The sequence below is a fragment of the Macadamia integrifolia genome, unplaced genomic scaffold (assembly GCF_013358625.1).
Source record: "Macadamia integrifolia cultivar HAES 741 unplaced genomic scaffold, SCU_Mint_v3 scaffold2870, whole genome shotgun sequence".
NCBI classification, from domain to species: domain Eukaryota; kingdom Viridiplantae; phylum Streptophyta; class Magnoliopsida; order Proteales; family Proteaceae; genus Macadamia; species Macadamia integrifolia.
Genome location: NW_024869016.1, coordinates 20,058 through 34,734, shown reverse-complemented (window position 1 = coordinate 34,734; position 14,677 = coordinate 20,058). Strand labels below are relative to the sequence as shown.

Sequence of the window (14,677 nt, the reverse complement as noted above, 5' to 3'; positions counted from 1 at the left end):
ATTTCCACACACTTATTGGTATGATGTCCCACACTAGCTTTGTTATAAATCCAATCCATGCCCTTATAATATTTAAGTTAAGGGGGAAGCTTCCCACAAAGATAGTGTAAGAAGGATTCTACATATTATGCCAATGAGGGGTTAAAAAATAATATCATCAATATAGGGTCCACATGGTCAGAATAGAAAAGAAAATGTCAATGTGAACTCCATTGTTTTTTTTTTAACTAATATTGTTTTCTTTCACCATCAGTGAAGGAAAACTTTTGCGTCGATTTTTTATGCCATTTGGTGTATGCTCGTTTTAAGTGTAAACCTTAACTTGGTGTAAGCCTGGGAAATGGACTAAGCAAACTTAAGGTCTAGCATGACAAGCTCATCTATGGACAACTCAGCTTTAGGTCCTCTGGGACCAGACCTAGCCTCCTAAGATTGGCTAGATATAAAATCTAACAGATAACTTCGATCCTAAGGATACCTCAATCCCTAGGTGGCTTTCGATCCACAATAGTAGGAATACAAGTTGTAGTAATCTCCAATAATCATAATACATTCTATTCAATATCCATGACAAGAATATGCTGAGAGGATTTTATTCCTGTCGAAGTCGAGAAAAATAAATTCAAAAAAAATTGAACTTGAAGAAAAAAATAGATAAAAAAATCATTGTGTAATTATAATTTTATTTTATTATATTTTTTGTACCTTTTTTTTTCCTCCTTTCTTGGCTACCAAACATAACTTTTTAACGTTTTAGATAATACTTACAAGTCAAGGAGGAAGACAAGTTGAAGTTACCCATTTTACCCGAAGAAAAAAAAAAAGTTCGATCTCTTCTTCTTCATCAAGATTGAACTATTATCAAGCTCAATCAGCCAATCAATACCTAAATTACAAATACATAAATATATATATATATATATATATCCAATCCAACCTCTGATACAAAAGAGTTCTAAACCTTTAATTGATGCACATATTGCAGACAAGATTTAGAAAAAGTGAAAAAGTGGTATTAATCATGTCAATTCCTTGATTCCAAAGTACTTTTTAAGGATTAAGTTTTGTTTCACCCAAAATAACAATGGTGATGTGAGAGAATGATTGTACTGTGGGTTTATTTTTAATTTCCATCCATGATTCCAAATTGTAAAAAGGAGCAACTCAGCGTAAGTAAGGCTCCCATTACTTCAGGGTTGGGTCTGGAGAGATAAATGTACAGTGTTTTATGGTATCTCGTATTTGGTAGGAGAAGTTATTTCTTAAATTTCCATCCATGACTCCATATTGTTTATGATCTGAAATATTATTCTCTAGTCTTTCGAATCAAAGGTCCATATGAGATAGATGAAAAGATTCTTTCTTCACCTGAGTTGGTAGAGAGAAATTGGATTCAATTTTTAGAACCATAGGAAAAACTCTTCAATTGATAGGTAGACCAAGTTCCTCTTTGTTTTCTCTCTTTACATCCATCTAGTGACTAGAGAGGCTACTGAGTTGGATGGTCAGCAGGAGTTGACGTGGAGTAACACTAGGATTCAATTAGCATTCGTATCATGTGAGAGGGTATTCAGGTCTGAATTTTGATGATCTGGAACATAATCTATCTGATTTGAATAGTTATACGAATAATAATAAAAGGGAAAGTCTAGACACATCACCAAAGTGCCTAGACTTGTGTTTGTCTCTCTTCCTCCATGGAGAAATGACCCCCTGCTCCTGTGTTCTGCACTCCTATTGGGACATGCAGCTAGCCTACAAGAAGCAAAGAGGGGTGCCAAACACTCTCCCTAACAAAAGAAAAAGGGGGAGGGGAGAAGGGGAAAAGAAGGTTACTAGGTTGTGTAGAGCCAAACCCAAACATAAGAAGGATGAATGACTGCCTCACCCTTGTGGATGCCCCTAGATATGCTCTCATTGGCCCCACATTGACGTAGTGACTACACATCTTGGGAACGATCCCCCTACATAAAAGATTAATGAATGATCTTCAAGAATCTTAAAGATTTGACAAAATTCCAGAAAATAAGAAAAATGGTGAAAACAATTGAGAAACATGATTTGAGAGCAAATCGTACCTACTTGAGAGAAAAGGTCTAGATTATACTAATTAGATATTTAAACAACAGAAAATCGATAATTCAAATTTTATTTATATTTATTGATCTGAGAATATTCGAATCCCATCATATTTGATCCGTGTTCGATCCATTTACATCTCTACTATTCACTACTCGTCTGGCTCCTATTTTTTATTTTAATTTTGAGCTTCTTTTCTTTATAGATAAATCATTTTAATTTTGAACTTCTTTTCTTTATAGATAAATATTGGCGAATTTCTTGACTTTACCTTGGCATTGGGTCATTGGATTCTTTTTATAATGAACAAATTTTGTGGGCCATCCACCCAATTTTTTTTTTGTGGGCCATTGGCATTGAGTCTCTTAACTTGCTACCATTGACATAAGAGTATAGACTTGTGATTGGGTTGCGTATGGGATTTTTAAAAAGTATTTTGAGGGTTGAGGACGAGAGAGAAGGGCCCATATATTGGATAATTATTTTAGTATATCTAATCCTTTCAACCATACGTCAATAATAATACTGCCGGGCTAGTAGACAATACTAGACTGTGCTGCACTTGCTTTTAGAGCCCCTATCCCAATGCCCAATGTATAATGGCCCATTCTCTCCCTCTCTCTCTCATGAAATCTTTTAGACATGAAGTACCACTGGCTTAAAGACTTTCGGGTATGTTAGGACAAAACATGTGATTCGGTATTAAAGATTCTGTTATAATGACTTTACTTGTTTTGCCCAATTGGGATAGGCTCTTCTGGGGTCTAGCAATTCTCTGCTTATTTCCCATCCCTCGACCAATAGACACTTTCATTCAATGCTCATATTACTTCCAAGCAAGAAAAGTGCATCAATCATCATAAGGGGTCATGAATCCTTGTTCTTCCACCATTCATTCATGCTCCATGAAGATACCTAAGGATATGGACACCTAAGGATATGATGAAATTACAGGTAATTATGTAATTGGCTCGCGTCATAATAAGATTGTTCTATTGTAACCTAGTTGATGATTGTAAGTTTAAAATTCAGAAACAGTCTTTTTGCAAAGTGAAAATAAAATTGAGGTAACTATGGTCATTCTCAGACCCCTCAATGACAGGAAACCAGGGAAACAGCCTAGAATCTTTTTTTTTTTTTTTTTTTTTTTCTTTTTCTTGATAAGTTACTTTCATACTATCTGCTTAGGAGACACAGAAAAGAAATAGCCTATCAATCAAAAGGCTGCCTCTCAACTAACATATTAGCAAAAAGGAATTAGGGTGAGATGAATAGTGAAGTAAGTTCATAAAAGAATAACTTTCAATTTCAATCATGTTAGAAAAGGATATGAAACAAAAGCAAGGAGCCAAAGAGAGGAGTAGAAATGGGTCCTCCTGTTCATCCCACTCTATTTTCTTATTTACTGTGGTTTTACCTCAGAGAGAGAGAGAGAAAGAGAGAGACTGAAACTCCAAGGGATTGCTTGGTTGGGGGTTGGGAGTGGAGTGATAGGTGGGTTTGAACCTTTAAGAATTAAGGTTAAGGTTAACACAATGGAGCCTTACAATATTATGGGTTATGAGCAAAAGCGGCTACTGGTCGTTTCCATTCGGTAGTAGTTGGTTAGGGAAATAAAATATATGAAGGAAAATTATCTGATTTTTTTATTCTATTTTATTTTCAATTACATGATTAGTTACTCGGTATTAAAAAGAAAATAAAGAAAAAATTCAACATATTTCTTTTTAGTCTATCCTTCTACTTTATACCTCCCATTTCCACTTGGTTGGGTTTAACATTTTCACTTTTCAATGAAAAGAAATCCGAAAGTGGAATCAAGTCTTCTCAGGCCGACCCCCCCCCTCTCTCTCTCTCTAGTTTGAGTAGTGAGTAGTCTCTCTCTTAGTCTAAAATCCAAAACCCAAGACCCAAAAACCAAAATCTTCAAATCTCAGATCAGATCCCAAATCAGGTCACACAAGAATTGGAGTTGGGGGGAAAGAGGGCACCTGGAAAGCTGAAAGAGTTAGCAAATTGGGTGGGTCAGTGGCGCACGTGTGTCATCACAAATGATAAAGGCACATATCTATATGCCCACCCCATTCCTCCCGGGAAGGGCAGCTGATCCGGGAGGGGAGAGGGGGGGGGGGGGGACCAGTTATAGTTTTAGATTGACTAGAGTCCTAACCTAAAGTAGTACTACCATTCCCTTTCTTGACCCAACATGCAGAGGCTAGCTCTTCCTTCCTTTGCCCTTCACCCACGACCTCCAATTTGCCACCATTCCCACCTCTTCCTTCTTTCCATCCAATTATCTGATTCAATTGAGTTGTGGATGATGCACCCAATAATTAATATGGTTTAAATATCCAATGATGAAATGAGAGAATAAATTTAATTAGTTCCTGTTTTCTGTTTGATGAAGGGGGTGATAATATAAGATCCAAAATGGAGTCAATAACTTCTATATATGAACTATGAAGACCTGAATTAATTAGAATATTGAGGGGGAGAGAGAGAGAGAGAGAGAGAGAGAGAGGGTGTGTTTCAGTTTTGTGGGTTGAAAGGTACTAGATCAATAGGAACATCAAAGAAGAACATAAAATCTCAGCACAAAAAGGTTCATGGTCTCTATAGATCGATAACCTAGAGAGAGAGAGAGAGAGAGAGAGAGAGAGAGAGAGAGAGCCTGCTTGTGTGTGCGTGTGAGTGAATTCTAAGTAATTTAGTTCATGGCATGCAACAAATTATAAGAGAAAATTGCCACATATATTTAAAAACTCGAAAATAGGAGTAAAAATAGACAAGAATTAAGTGGAACCTATACGGAAGTAGAAGATGGAGCAACAGTAACAGTAGCAGCAGCAGCCCCAGCTTCGGAAGAGCCACCACCAACACTAGTACTACTATTACCACCGGCGCTACCACCTTCCGCTGTTGTTGTTGATGCATTAGCCACCGTTACCGCCGCCGCCGCCGCCGCAGCCGCCGTTGTGGGTCGCTTCCGTTTCTTCTTTTCATAGGGAATCCCTCTAGCCTTAGCCTGCCCTTCTCTCACTTCCCTCAGATAAATTCTCACGGCCCTAGCCCCAAAAGGGTTCGACTCCGGGCGTCCACCGTTCTCCTCGTAAGCAGCCCTAAGCCGTCCGATGAGCGCGTCGAGGCTCCCCCATGCTTGTTTGAGTGGACACGCGCAAGGGGCAGGTGGGTTTGGGTGGCCGAAGTAGGAACAACCAGAGTGGTGCACCTTCGTTTTCCCGAACTGATCTAAGTACTTGAGGAACTCAATTACGTGAGCTCCGCTGCACCTTGCGAGCGATAACGGAGGCTTGTGGTTCTTGAGGTATTGTAGGAAGGTGTTCCAGTCTCTCCTTTTCTGTGACTCGTAACGACTTGGTGGTGCTGCTGCTGACGATCCGTCTCCTGCTCCGCCGCCTGTTGCGGAGGGGCCTTCGCCTGAGTTTGGCTCCGATGCACCTCCACCGCCACCTGATGTCGAATCCATTTTTTTTCTCTCCTCTCTCCCTCTCTCCCTCTCTCTCTCTCTCTCACTCTCTATCTGGGCTCTTGGGTTACTGGATTAGCAGCTGCAAGGTGTAGTAGTGTGGTGAATTCAGCTAGGGATCTTTCATTGAAGGAAGAGAGAATTGGAGTTGGCTCAAATTTTGGGATCTTCAGAGGAAGGTTTGGAGGTTTTGTGAGCTGAGGTGGGTTTTGGTGTAAGAAATGAACAGTGAAGTGAAACTAGAGGAGAGGAGAGGAGAGGAGAGGAGTGGGAAGAAGGGAAGAGAGTGGGGGGAGATGGGACGTAAAAGGGAAGAAGGGATGAATAGGGATGAGAGAGTGAGAGAAGATTGTGAAATTGTAAATGCTGTCCTTGTTTCACATGGTGGCCCCTCAGGGCCTCAACTGGGGGTAGGACGTGAACCTGTTCCCAACCGCGCTTCTCTCTCCCCCAGCCCACCTCCGTTTCATCTAACAAAAAACTGTCTTTATCTGGTGCTTCGTATCTATGCGCGGCAGATTGATACTTATGTAGGCAATAAATGGGGGTCATACAAAGGTCAAACTCCTCCCCCTATTACTTTATGGATGGGAGTACATTCTATCTCAGCTCACCTGTGACCTGTGTAAATTACTAACCAATAACCAAATTACACTCCTCATATTTGCAAATCATTGGTGTTGTAGTCCCTAATCTCTCTTTTTATTTTCCATTTCATCATTTTCTCAGTTTGGGTAGGGTTGTCCTATTTTTATTGTTTTTTTACATTCTCTAGTTTTCCAACAAAGGGAAAGTTTCCTTTTATCAAAAAAAAAAAAAAAAAAAAAAAAAAAAAAGGGTAAATAATAAAAATAGTTTTTCTCTATTATGGGTCAAAGTCAAAATACACCAATTTAGGGTCATTATTATTCAATCATATAAAATTAAAACTACCCTTTCCTTGCAAAGATGCTTGTACTACCATCATACTAATGATTCTCAATCAATGCTTATCCCTTTCACCTTGATTGAAAAAAAAAAAAAAAAGCTAAATCTTCTTTTAAAGGTAAAAAAATTAACAAAGGAAAAGGGCGTGAAAGAAAAGCACAAAAACTTAACTAAACATTCATTCTCTTAGAGTATGATTGGCTACATTGATTAGTTTTCAGTTTCAGGGCTTTCAAAAACTAGCTTCTAGGAGAAAAGAAGGATCTAATAGAATGTGCTGGTTTAGAATCTCTTTTGCTTCCCGTTAAAGAAATCAAGAAGTTAGAGTGTAGAGCTATGGAATTTTCAAGTTGGAGGCAATAAAGATTCTAAACCGGCATATCTAATTGGTCCCACATCCTTGCCTCCTAGAGCTTAGTATCTAAAACTCACAAGCAAAGCCTGATAAACTCCTCAAAACATGCATTTAGTAGACTGAGGTAATCCAAATAACTATCTAAGAGGAATATTAAGGGAAAATAGATTACTAATGGTGAACTTTTGAAAAGAGAAATTTAGATTTTTTATATGAAAAAAAGGCTAAACACGTTGTTGAGGTGTCCAACATGTGTCACTCTCTCTCGCTTTCTCCCTTCCCTTATCTTTGATTGCATTGGTTGAATCGCTAGCTCTAGAAAAACTAACTTCAAGGAAACTAATGGTGTACCAACCCTCTTCCATTTTATATTGTCATAAGAAAGGAAAACAATGTTGAAGTGTTTCTTACAAATAACCTACCTTCATGACTATAATATGAGGTTAGACTATTTAGAACTATCTACCATCCATACTAGGTGGTCAAATCCTAAGGATGGACTATAGTTAGAATGTGTGCGACATGACTTTGTTCCAAAAGTAGTTCGGCTTTACCCTAAGTTATTTTCAATAGGTGGTAAAGATATTCAACAATGTATTTTTTAAATAAATTCAGAAATATGCTTCATACTTTTTTTCTTGGACATACCTATAACAATAATGTTTACATGCAACCGTACCACATATTACAATACATGTTTAACATAAAAATTACTTTTCCCAAAAAGAAAAGCAATTCATTTTATATTTGTCCAATTTTAATCAACATGAACAAAATTACGATTTTTTCAGTGCACAAATGGTGAGGGATCCATTCATTTCGCAGCTTGAGAAGCGCATGGGGTATCGGGAGAGTATTTTGGGAAGATACTAAAACCATATTGGAGTTTGTCTACCCTTGTATGCTATTAAAACTATGCATACATAAGCTCAATAACAGTAACCATGAATATAGAATTCTATGATGCATACGAGTTATTTATGAACATCAGAATAACTTGTATTCACCCATACATTAGTGGCATTCTAGCCATATTCTAAAATTTACCTTTTTTTTGTGGAGAAGTATATACCTTCAAATTGAATTTTATCCTTTGATACAAGAAAGAAATTGATTTTCTATGAGTTCCTCTATGGATGATATTTTTGTTAGTCTATGATTCTTCAAAGTTTGTTTTGTTGGGGTTCTTTTTAATGATTTATCAGCAAAGACTTGCTATAGTGTTCAGAGAAACAAGGAAATAATTTTCAAGAAAGACTTAGGTGTCATCAAGATTTTCTAGAGTTAATATTGGAATCATTTTGGGTTTAGGGGTGCAGTCCACCAAACCCTCTCCCCACATTGTACTTATTATTTATTTTGCATATCAATAAAATTAAGTTAAAGTTTTCTTTCACTCTTTTTATCTTTCTAGTGTTGGAAAGCCACATTGAGGTGAGACCCACAAAGGGGCCAAGAAGGGGCACAAAGGCCACACTTAATTGAAAGCAAGAAAGGGTGTATGACATGTAGCATGTAATATGGAAGGAGTGCCTCAAACTCAAGACATTGAATCTCAGGTCATCACTTTCAACAAATGATGCCAACTATGTCCATTTCGTTCATCCTTGGAGAAGGAAGAATTCAATCCCCATGGGTGAAGTGAGCTCATGATTCGACTCTTGATTCATCATTACACTTTCAATTTCTATTGATGATGAATTTGAAACTACACTGCCCTATGGTTATTTGACAGTATCGATGTCTATGATAGGAGAATTCTTTCTTCACCATGGGTGATAGGAAACTTGGTCCATAAAATTACGATGTGGTCTTCCTAGGTTTTGTAGTTCCAAAGTTAAAATATAAAAATATAAGTGTCAAGTGTCAAGTGGAACCCAATTTCCAATTTCATTTTGCATTAATTTATGAAAATATCATTAAAATTATTTTGTAATTTTTTAAAGGGTTGATAGCATCTTCCCATGTTTGTTGTTATAATCATTACCTTTAGAAAGAAAAATAAAGTTTAGAGACTTAATTATCAAATAAATATTGAAAATTAGATTTTATGCAAAATCTATATAATTTGGAAACTATAAGAGGAAAAAGGTTGGAGAATGCAGGTGGGTGAGGTTTAGTATTTATGTGTTAGAGTATCTGACTCTGTCAATCTTGTAAGTTTTTTATTTTTTAATATAAATGATCTTTTAGCCAAAATTTTTTTTTTTTGAAGAATGCAAGTGGTTTCTAGCATTGGTTTTTCTAAAATTCAATAATCTTAAACTTTAATATTTAATAATTTTGAATTATTGAAATGGATCACTCATTCGGCACCTAAGAGTTGACACCAATTTGACAAAGCATTCAAATATTATTATGCATGACTACAGTAAATATATGATACTCATTAATGTTGGCTTAGTAAAGAACTGGAGTATGCTACGTACTGTTTTGTTCTGTAGTTTACTCTAATGATTTTATTTTATCCAAAGTAATTTGAGAGAGAGAGAGAGAGAGTAAGAAAATGAAATCATGAGCAGTGAATGGAGTCTATTTTCCAAGCATTAGCATTATATAATTAAGAAAGCAAACCAAATATTCCTTGGCATTCTTCCAAGAATCTTTTAGTTGTTAGGAGGGTTCCGCACTTGAGTCATCTTAGCTTGGCATTTTGTTTTTAAAAAAGGAGATTATATATATTTTAGTATAATATTTAAAAAGTTCCAAAATAAAAGAATTCTTATAGGCCATCTTCTTAGATTTTATTCTAAACCTAAACCCATCTATTAATTAATTTTCTATTGTTATTTTTTTTTTATTCGATAATCATAATGTTGACATGATGAAGTAAAACTTTGTTTTATCAAAAATAAATAAATAAATAAACTTTGTCCATCACATTCTATTACACTATCCCATCATTTTTTTTTATGCGTGTGTTGTTTTAAGGGTTATTATTAGGACAACCTATCCCACACAAGCTTTTTATTTCTCGGTGCTAGGCCCCTTACCAGGGGCCAAACAAGGACCTATTTAGGGCCAGTTAGAGACTCATAAGAGGCCAGCAAGGGGGTCCACTAGGCCACACTATAAGACTACATTATTATACTACTACTTTTACTACTATTTTCAAAAATGATGGGGCTAAGAAGGTTGATGCATGAACTCTCGACCTTTTTTAGACTTACAATAGACCCAACTATCTAATCGCTTGCCATTGAATTGGATGTTCATCCCCTACCATACACAAACCTGATATGTGTTTATTGATAATTCAATAGAAAATAAGATTTATGAGCATTGTTGAATAATTCAATTTATTATTATACACTTGGTGTGTGGGGCATCTCTCATAATAATTTTCTTGTAACATAGTTGTATATCATTGATGCATATATTATTGGTAAAATACCCCAAATTAATGAAAGTGTGGATCAAGTTCTCATATGAAAATCATTTTCGTATGAAAATGATTCACATAGATGGAATCCACCTAAGAAAAATAGTGGGTCACATGACTTCCCATTTCCTCCCCCAGCCCTTTTTTTTTTTTCTTTTTATTATTATTATTTTTTTTTTTTTTAAATTTAACCATGTGGATTTCATAAATACGTAGCTTTTAATTATTTTCCCTCCTCATTGCCCTATGACGTTGTGGGTTATGTTGTGTTGAAACTTGAGACAGACTTGGAGAAACTTTGGCATTTTGAAGGGGCATGGGAAAGGACGGCTAGTTATTGCCTTCCAAATAAGGAAGGTCATACTGTTTCTGTGTTTCCTTTAAAGGGTTCTGGTCTTAAAGCAGATGGACAGAGACGACCCTTTGAAATGACTAGGAGAGGTTCTACCCCAGTTAATCCTACCAAAAGTTTCAAGGATTTCTGTCGGTTTATTATTATTATTTTTTTAAATTAAATTCTCTAAAAAATAGCATAGGGGAGTCCATCAATGGGGTATAATAAAATGATATATCATATGATGGGGTCCTTACACATGATATAGCATTTTTTGGAGGGCTGATTCAAGATAGAATGGGAAAGCCCATTGTAGCTTATGTGAGAATGGGAGATGTTACAAGTATACTGTGGCTGGAATTAAAGGCTATATTCTCAGAGGAATAAGCACTTGTGTAGGAAGGAATATCATGGAGGTCTCAATTATATCAGATTCGAAACTGGCCATTGATATGTTAAATGGTGTAGTTGAAGGTCCATGGAAAACCAGAGTCATCAGAAGTGAGATACTAAATATCTCAAAATCTCTTGAAAGAAAGGAATTCAAGCATGTTTGGAGGGAGACAAATAAACCAGCTGATTTTATGGCCTCTTATGCAACTGGTCAGAGGGAGACAATTATTCAAGCTCAAGATTTCCCAGATGAACCGAATAGTTTAGTTGGAGAAGATTCTGAATTTAAGATTTATTACAGAATGTAATGGTCCTTTTGAATTCCATTTTGTATTGTAAGGCCTGTCCTGCTTGGTATCAAGGAGTCTTTTTTTCTTCCTTTCTTTTGGTTTATCCATAGAAGAAAATTAAGACTGTCTTACTTTGTATATTCTGTTTTTTCTTAAATACACTCACATCACTTTTCAAAAAAAAAAAAAAATGATATATCATGTATACAAGAGCAGAGAGATTACGTCGGGGGAGACAATGGGGGAGAGAGAGATATAGAGGTGCTAGCATACCTTATCCTAGTGGCTCAGAAAATATTTTTCCTAAAAAAAATGTGAGTGTTTTCTGTCCAATAGAGTGGCCTTGCACCCAGGACACATTTCCCTAGGATAGGTACAATGGTCATTGCGCACCCCTTATGTCTGTGGCGTATAGGGGCCACTCTTAATAAACTTTGTTTCCCCCCCCCCCCCCCAAATATATATATATATATACAACAATTTCAAAGATTTCTACTTAGACATGTTAGATTGACCTACTACAACAATCATGAGATTGGAATATTTTCGCTTTAATACTTATCCCCCAATAATAAATATTTGAATAAGAGACCCTTGTCTGTAGATCGTGTGATCCTTGCATCACCGTGGGATCAATGAAAACACGTACAAAGACATTAATATGACTAGAACTTTTTTATTTTGCAAAAGGGTGAAATGCTAATTCTATGCAACCCTATTTAGGTGCAGGAAATTTTAATCAACTCCTTCACTCAAAAATAATAATAATAATAATAATTTACTCTGATTAATAATGACCTTGATCATCAAGTCATGGAAAGCATCAGCACTCTCTCTCCTCTATAACTCCTCATGTGAGGAACCTTATTCCACACTTCCCATTTGACTGACTCACCCACTCATCGGCTCAGGAAAATCTCACCCTAGCCTTCATGTGTATCACTTCTCTGGTTATATGATTAGTTATCCTCTATGGAAAAACCAATTAATTACCCACTTATGGAAAAGTGTCATGGATTAATCATGCAACAAGACATCATAGTTTTGGAGATAGTAAACAAAATATATTGGCGACTTGGCGTTGAAGCCAAAAGCCTCTAGCCTTTTGTTTCTAATGAAAGGGTTTACACCCACAATCATTTTTTGGTGCAAGATCCACACTTTGGGTAGACATGAATCTATAAAGAGGTTGTTTGGCTACACTTATTACTAATTACTAGTTTATTTATTATTATATCAAGAAAGGTGCGGGGTAAGAAGGTCAAAAGTAACATTTGACCTTCTCTAGACTTATGTTAGAACTCAATTACTTAGTTGTCTGCCACTGAGCTAGAAATTCATCCCCCAATAACGCAATATTACTATAAAAAGAAAGGTTATATCATTATCAACATAGGATAGCCTCGATTGATGTTAAAGAAGATTTATAACTATATTGAGATCTAGTGTTATGAATAAAGTATGTCTCTCCCCTGCACATATGTGCACATTGCACTCAATAGATGTCCTCTTGCTTTGAAATGTATCTTTATGTGTTCTAAATAATAGTGGATAGGAATAGGTTTTGAGCACCGTAGCTTGCCTTCCATTTTTTTCTTTATAAAAGAAATAATAATGACTTTGACATAGAACCAAAAACTTATTTGTAGCACTAGCCAAGATATTTATCCAATGCCTAGTAAGAAATTTTTAACAACTTACTTGATGATACAACATTTGGAATTCTTGTCAATTAATAGTGAATGTGGCTTGAGTCATGTCAATAGAAAGCACATATGTATAATGTATTCAATAGCATATCGATTTTAATTAATTTAAAACCAACAATATATTGATTCTAAACTGAACCAAATCATTTAATAAATAGTTTTACTTTGAAATACTAAACCGAACTAAATAGTAAACGATTTATCAATTGGATTTGATTTTGACAAACAATTTCGATTTACAATTGACACCCTTAATCTATAGTTTATTTTCTCTTGCTCTTTCAGGGTAATCATATCAGGATATCCTAATCCCTTTCTAAGACTCTGAAAACTTCATTCTGGTGCATTCTAACAATAAACTAAAGTTCGAGATTCTATACCTAAAGCTCTTTTTAATGTAAATCATATATCTTATATCTTGACACACAAAGTTTTTGAGCTTATCTAGAATGTTTGTATCAAGAGAACACCATCAAATCTTTAAAGCCAGATGGCATAAATTAATTTTTATTTTTATTATGATAATATTTATTAAAAGAGAGGGGAAAAAAGGTGATAGTGATGATGATGATGTTTAGATAATTAGGCTCACTAGCTAGAACAAAGGGTAGTACTCATTTGTGTTTTAGTACAAATTAATCACTGACTTTATTATCAAAAAGTTAAATCAATTGTTATGATCTAATCAGTACTATTAAAAATAACTCTCCCCCCCCCCCCACCCCCCACACCGTAAGAAAGTGATTATAAATAAATAAAATAGGTATTAATATTACTTTTGATTCATCGTATCATAGTTAAAGGAGGATCTGTGATACCCGCTCCAGTATATAAGCTATCGAATCCAAGGCTTAATTGGACCACATTAGATGTTGAGACATAGAGGGTGGGGTTCATCCTATAAATTTCCTATGTTTATTTTTTTAAGCAAATCTAGCCCAATACCAACCTTAATTAAGGTTCTCAAATGGTGGTTATCAATCAATTAATCCATTTAAATCATTTCGTTTTCTTTTTTGGTTTAGATTTCGTTTTAATTTTCTTAGTGGAAGCTAATGAGAGGAAGATTCTTAAAAGTAGTCGTTAAAAAAGGATCCCAACATTAACTATTAACTATATGAGTTTACGAAAAGTATTTTATGTGGGGGACTGTGATTCCTACGCATGCACAAAGACCAATGGGAACGCACAAGAAAACATCCACAGAAACATCATTTTCCTTTTCATTGGGGGAGGGGACTAGCTTGTGATAGAGCCTCCTTCAACCCATTTGATTACTATTCATGGTGGATACTGCATCAACTTAAGAACCCTAGAATTGAATCATCATTCAACATCATGTCGCATCGATTCATGTAAATAAGTGGGTTAGCCTAACACACTTGGTAGCATGTAGTCCATGAAAACTTAATGCTATTTGGAGGTCTTCTTGAATTCAAGCCTCAAATCTTTCTCCTCAATGGAATAAGATAGAGTAGGATTGATACAAAAAATAAATAAAAACCCTAATGGCTAATACACACTATTTCATTAGGTATGGGTATATAGAATTTAGAGAAACAGTGACCGAGTCTCGTGACCACAAAAGCCAGTGACCTCAGATCATGGATTGCTCGTATCACTGGTGATTTAAAAGCCTGCTTACGTGTGAATCTGATAAAAGCTCTGTTTGGTACAGAAATAGTGAAACGAAAAGGGGTACAGGGACCCACTGAGAAAGC

The 14,677-nt window shown here is 35.8% G+C and overlaps 1 protein-coding gene across 2 annotated transcripts; it reads right to left on the bottom strand.

Annotated features, from left to right (window-relative positions):
• Window positions 1-1,641: 1,641 nt before the first annotated feature.
• LOC122067356 (protein LIGHT-DEPENDENT SHORT HYPOCOTYLS 6-like) lies at window positions 1,642-6,032 on the bottom strand. Of its 2 annotated transcripts, XR_006136665.1 has the most exons (3): window positions 4,883-6,032; window positions 1,889-1,964; window positions 1,642-1,790 (listed from the first exon to the last, which is right to left on the bottom strand). XR_006136665.1 is itself a non-coding variant. In XM_042631184.1 (2 exons), the coding sequence occupies exon 1, from the start codon at window positions 5,564-5,566 to the stop codon at window positions 4,883-4,885; it is 684 nt and encodes a 227-aa protein (XP_042487118.1). In that variant the 5' UTR covers window positions 5,567-6,032; the 3' UTR covers window positions 1,642-1,964. The 2 variants fall into 2 exon arrangements, 1 of the variants encoding a protein (XP_042487118.1); XM_042631184.1 differs by having other exon boundaries at window positions 1,642-1,964.
• Window positions 6,033-14,677: the final 8,645 nt, after the last annotated feature.

What these genes read in the sequence shown, in the direction of transcription:
- LOC122067356 (XM_042631184.1), bottom strand. Translation starts at nt 5,566, where the DNA reads ATGGATTCGACATCAGGTGGCGGTGGAGGTGCATCGGAGCCAAACTCA.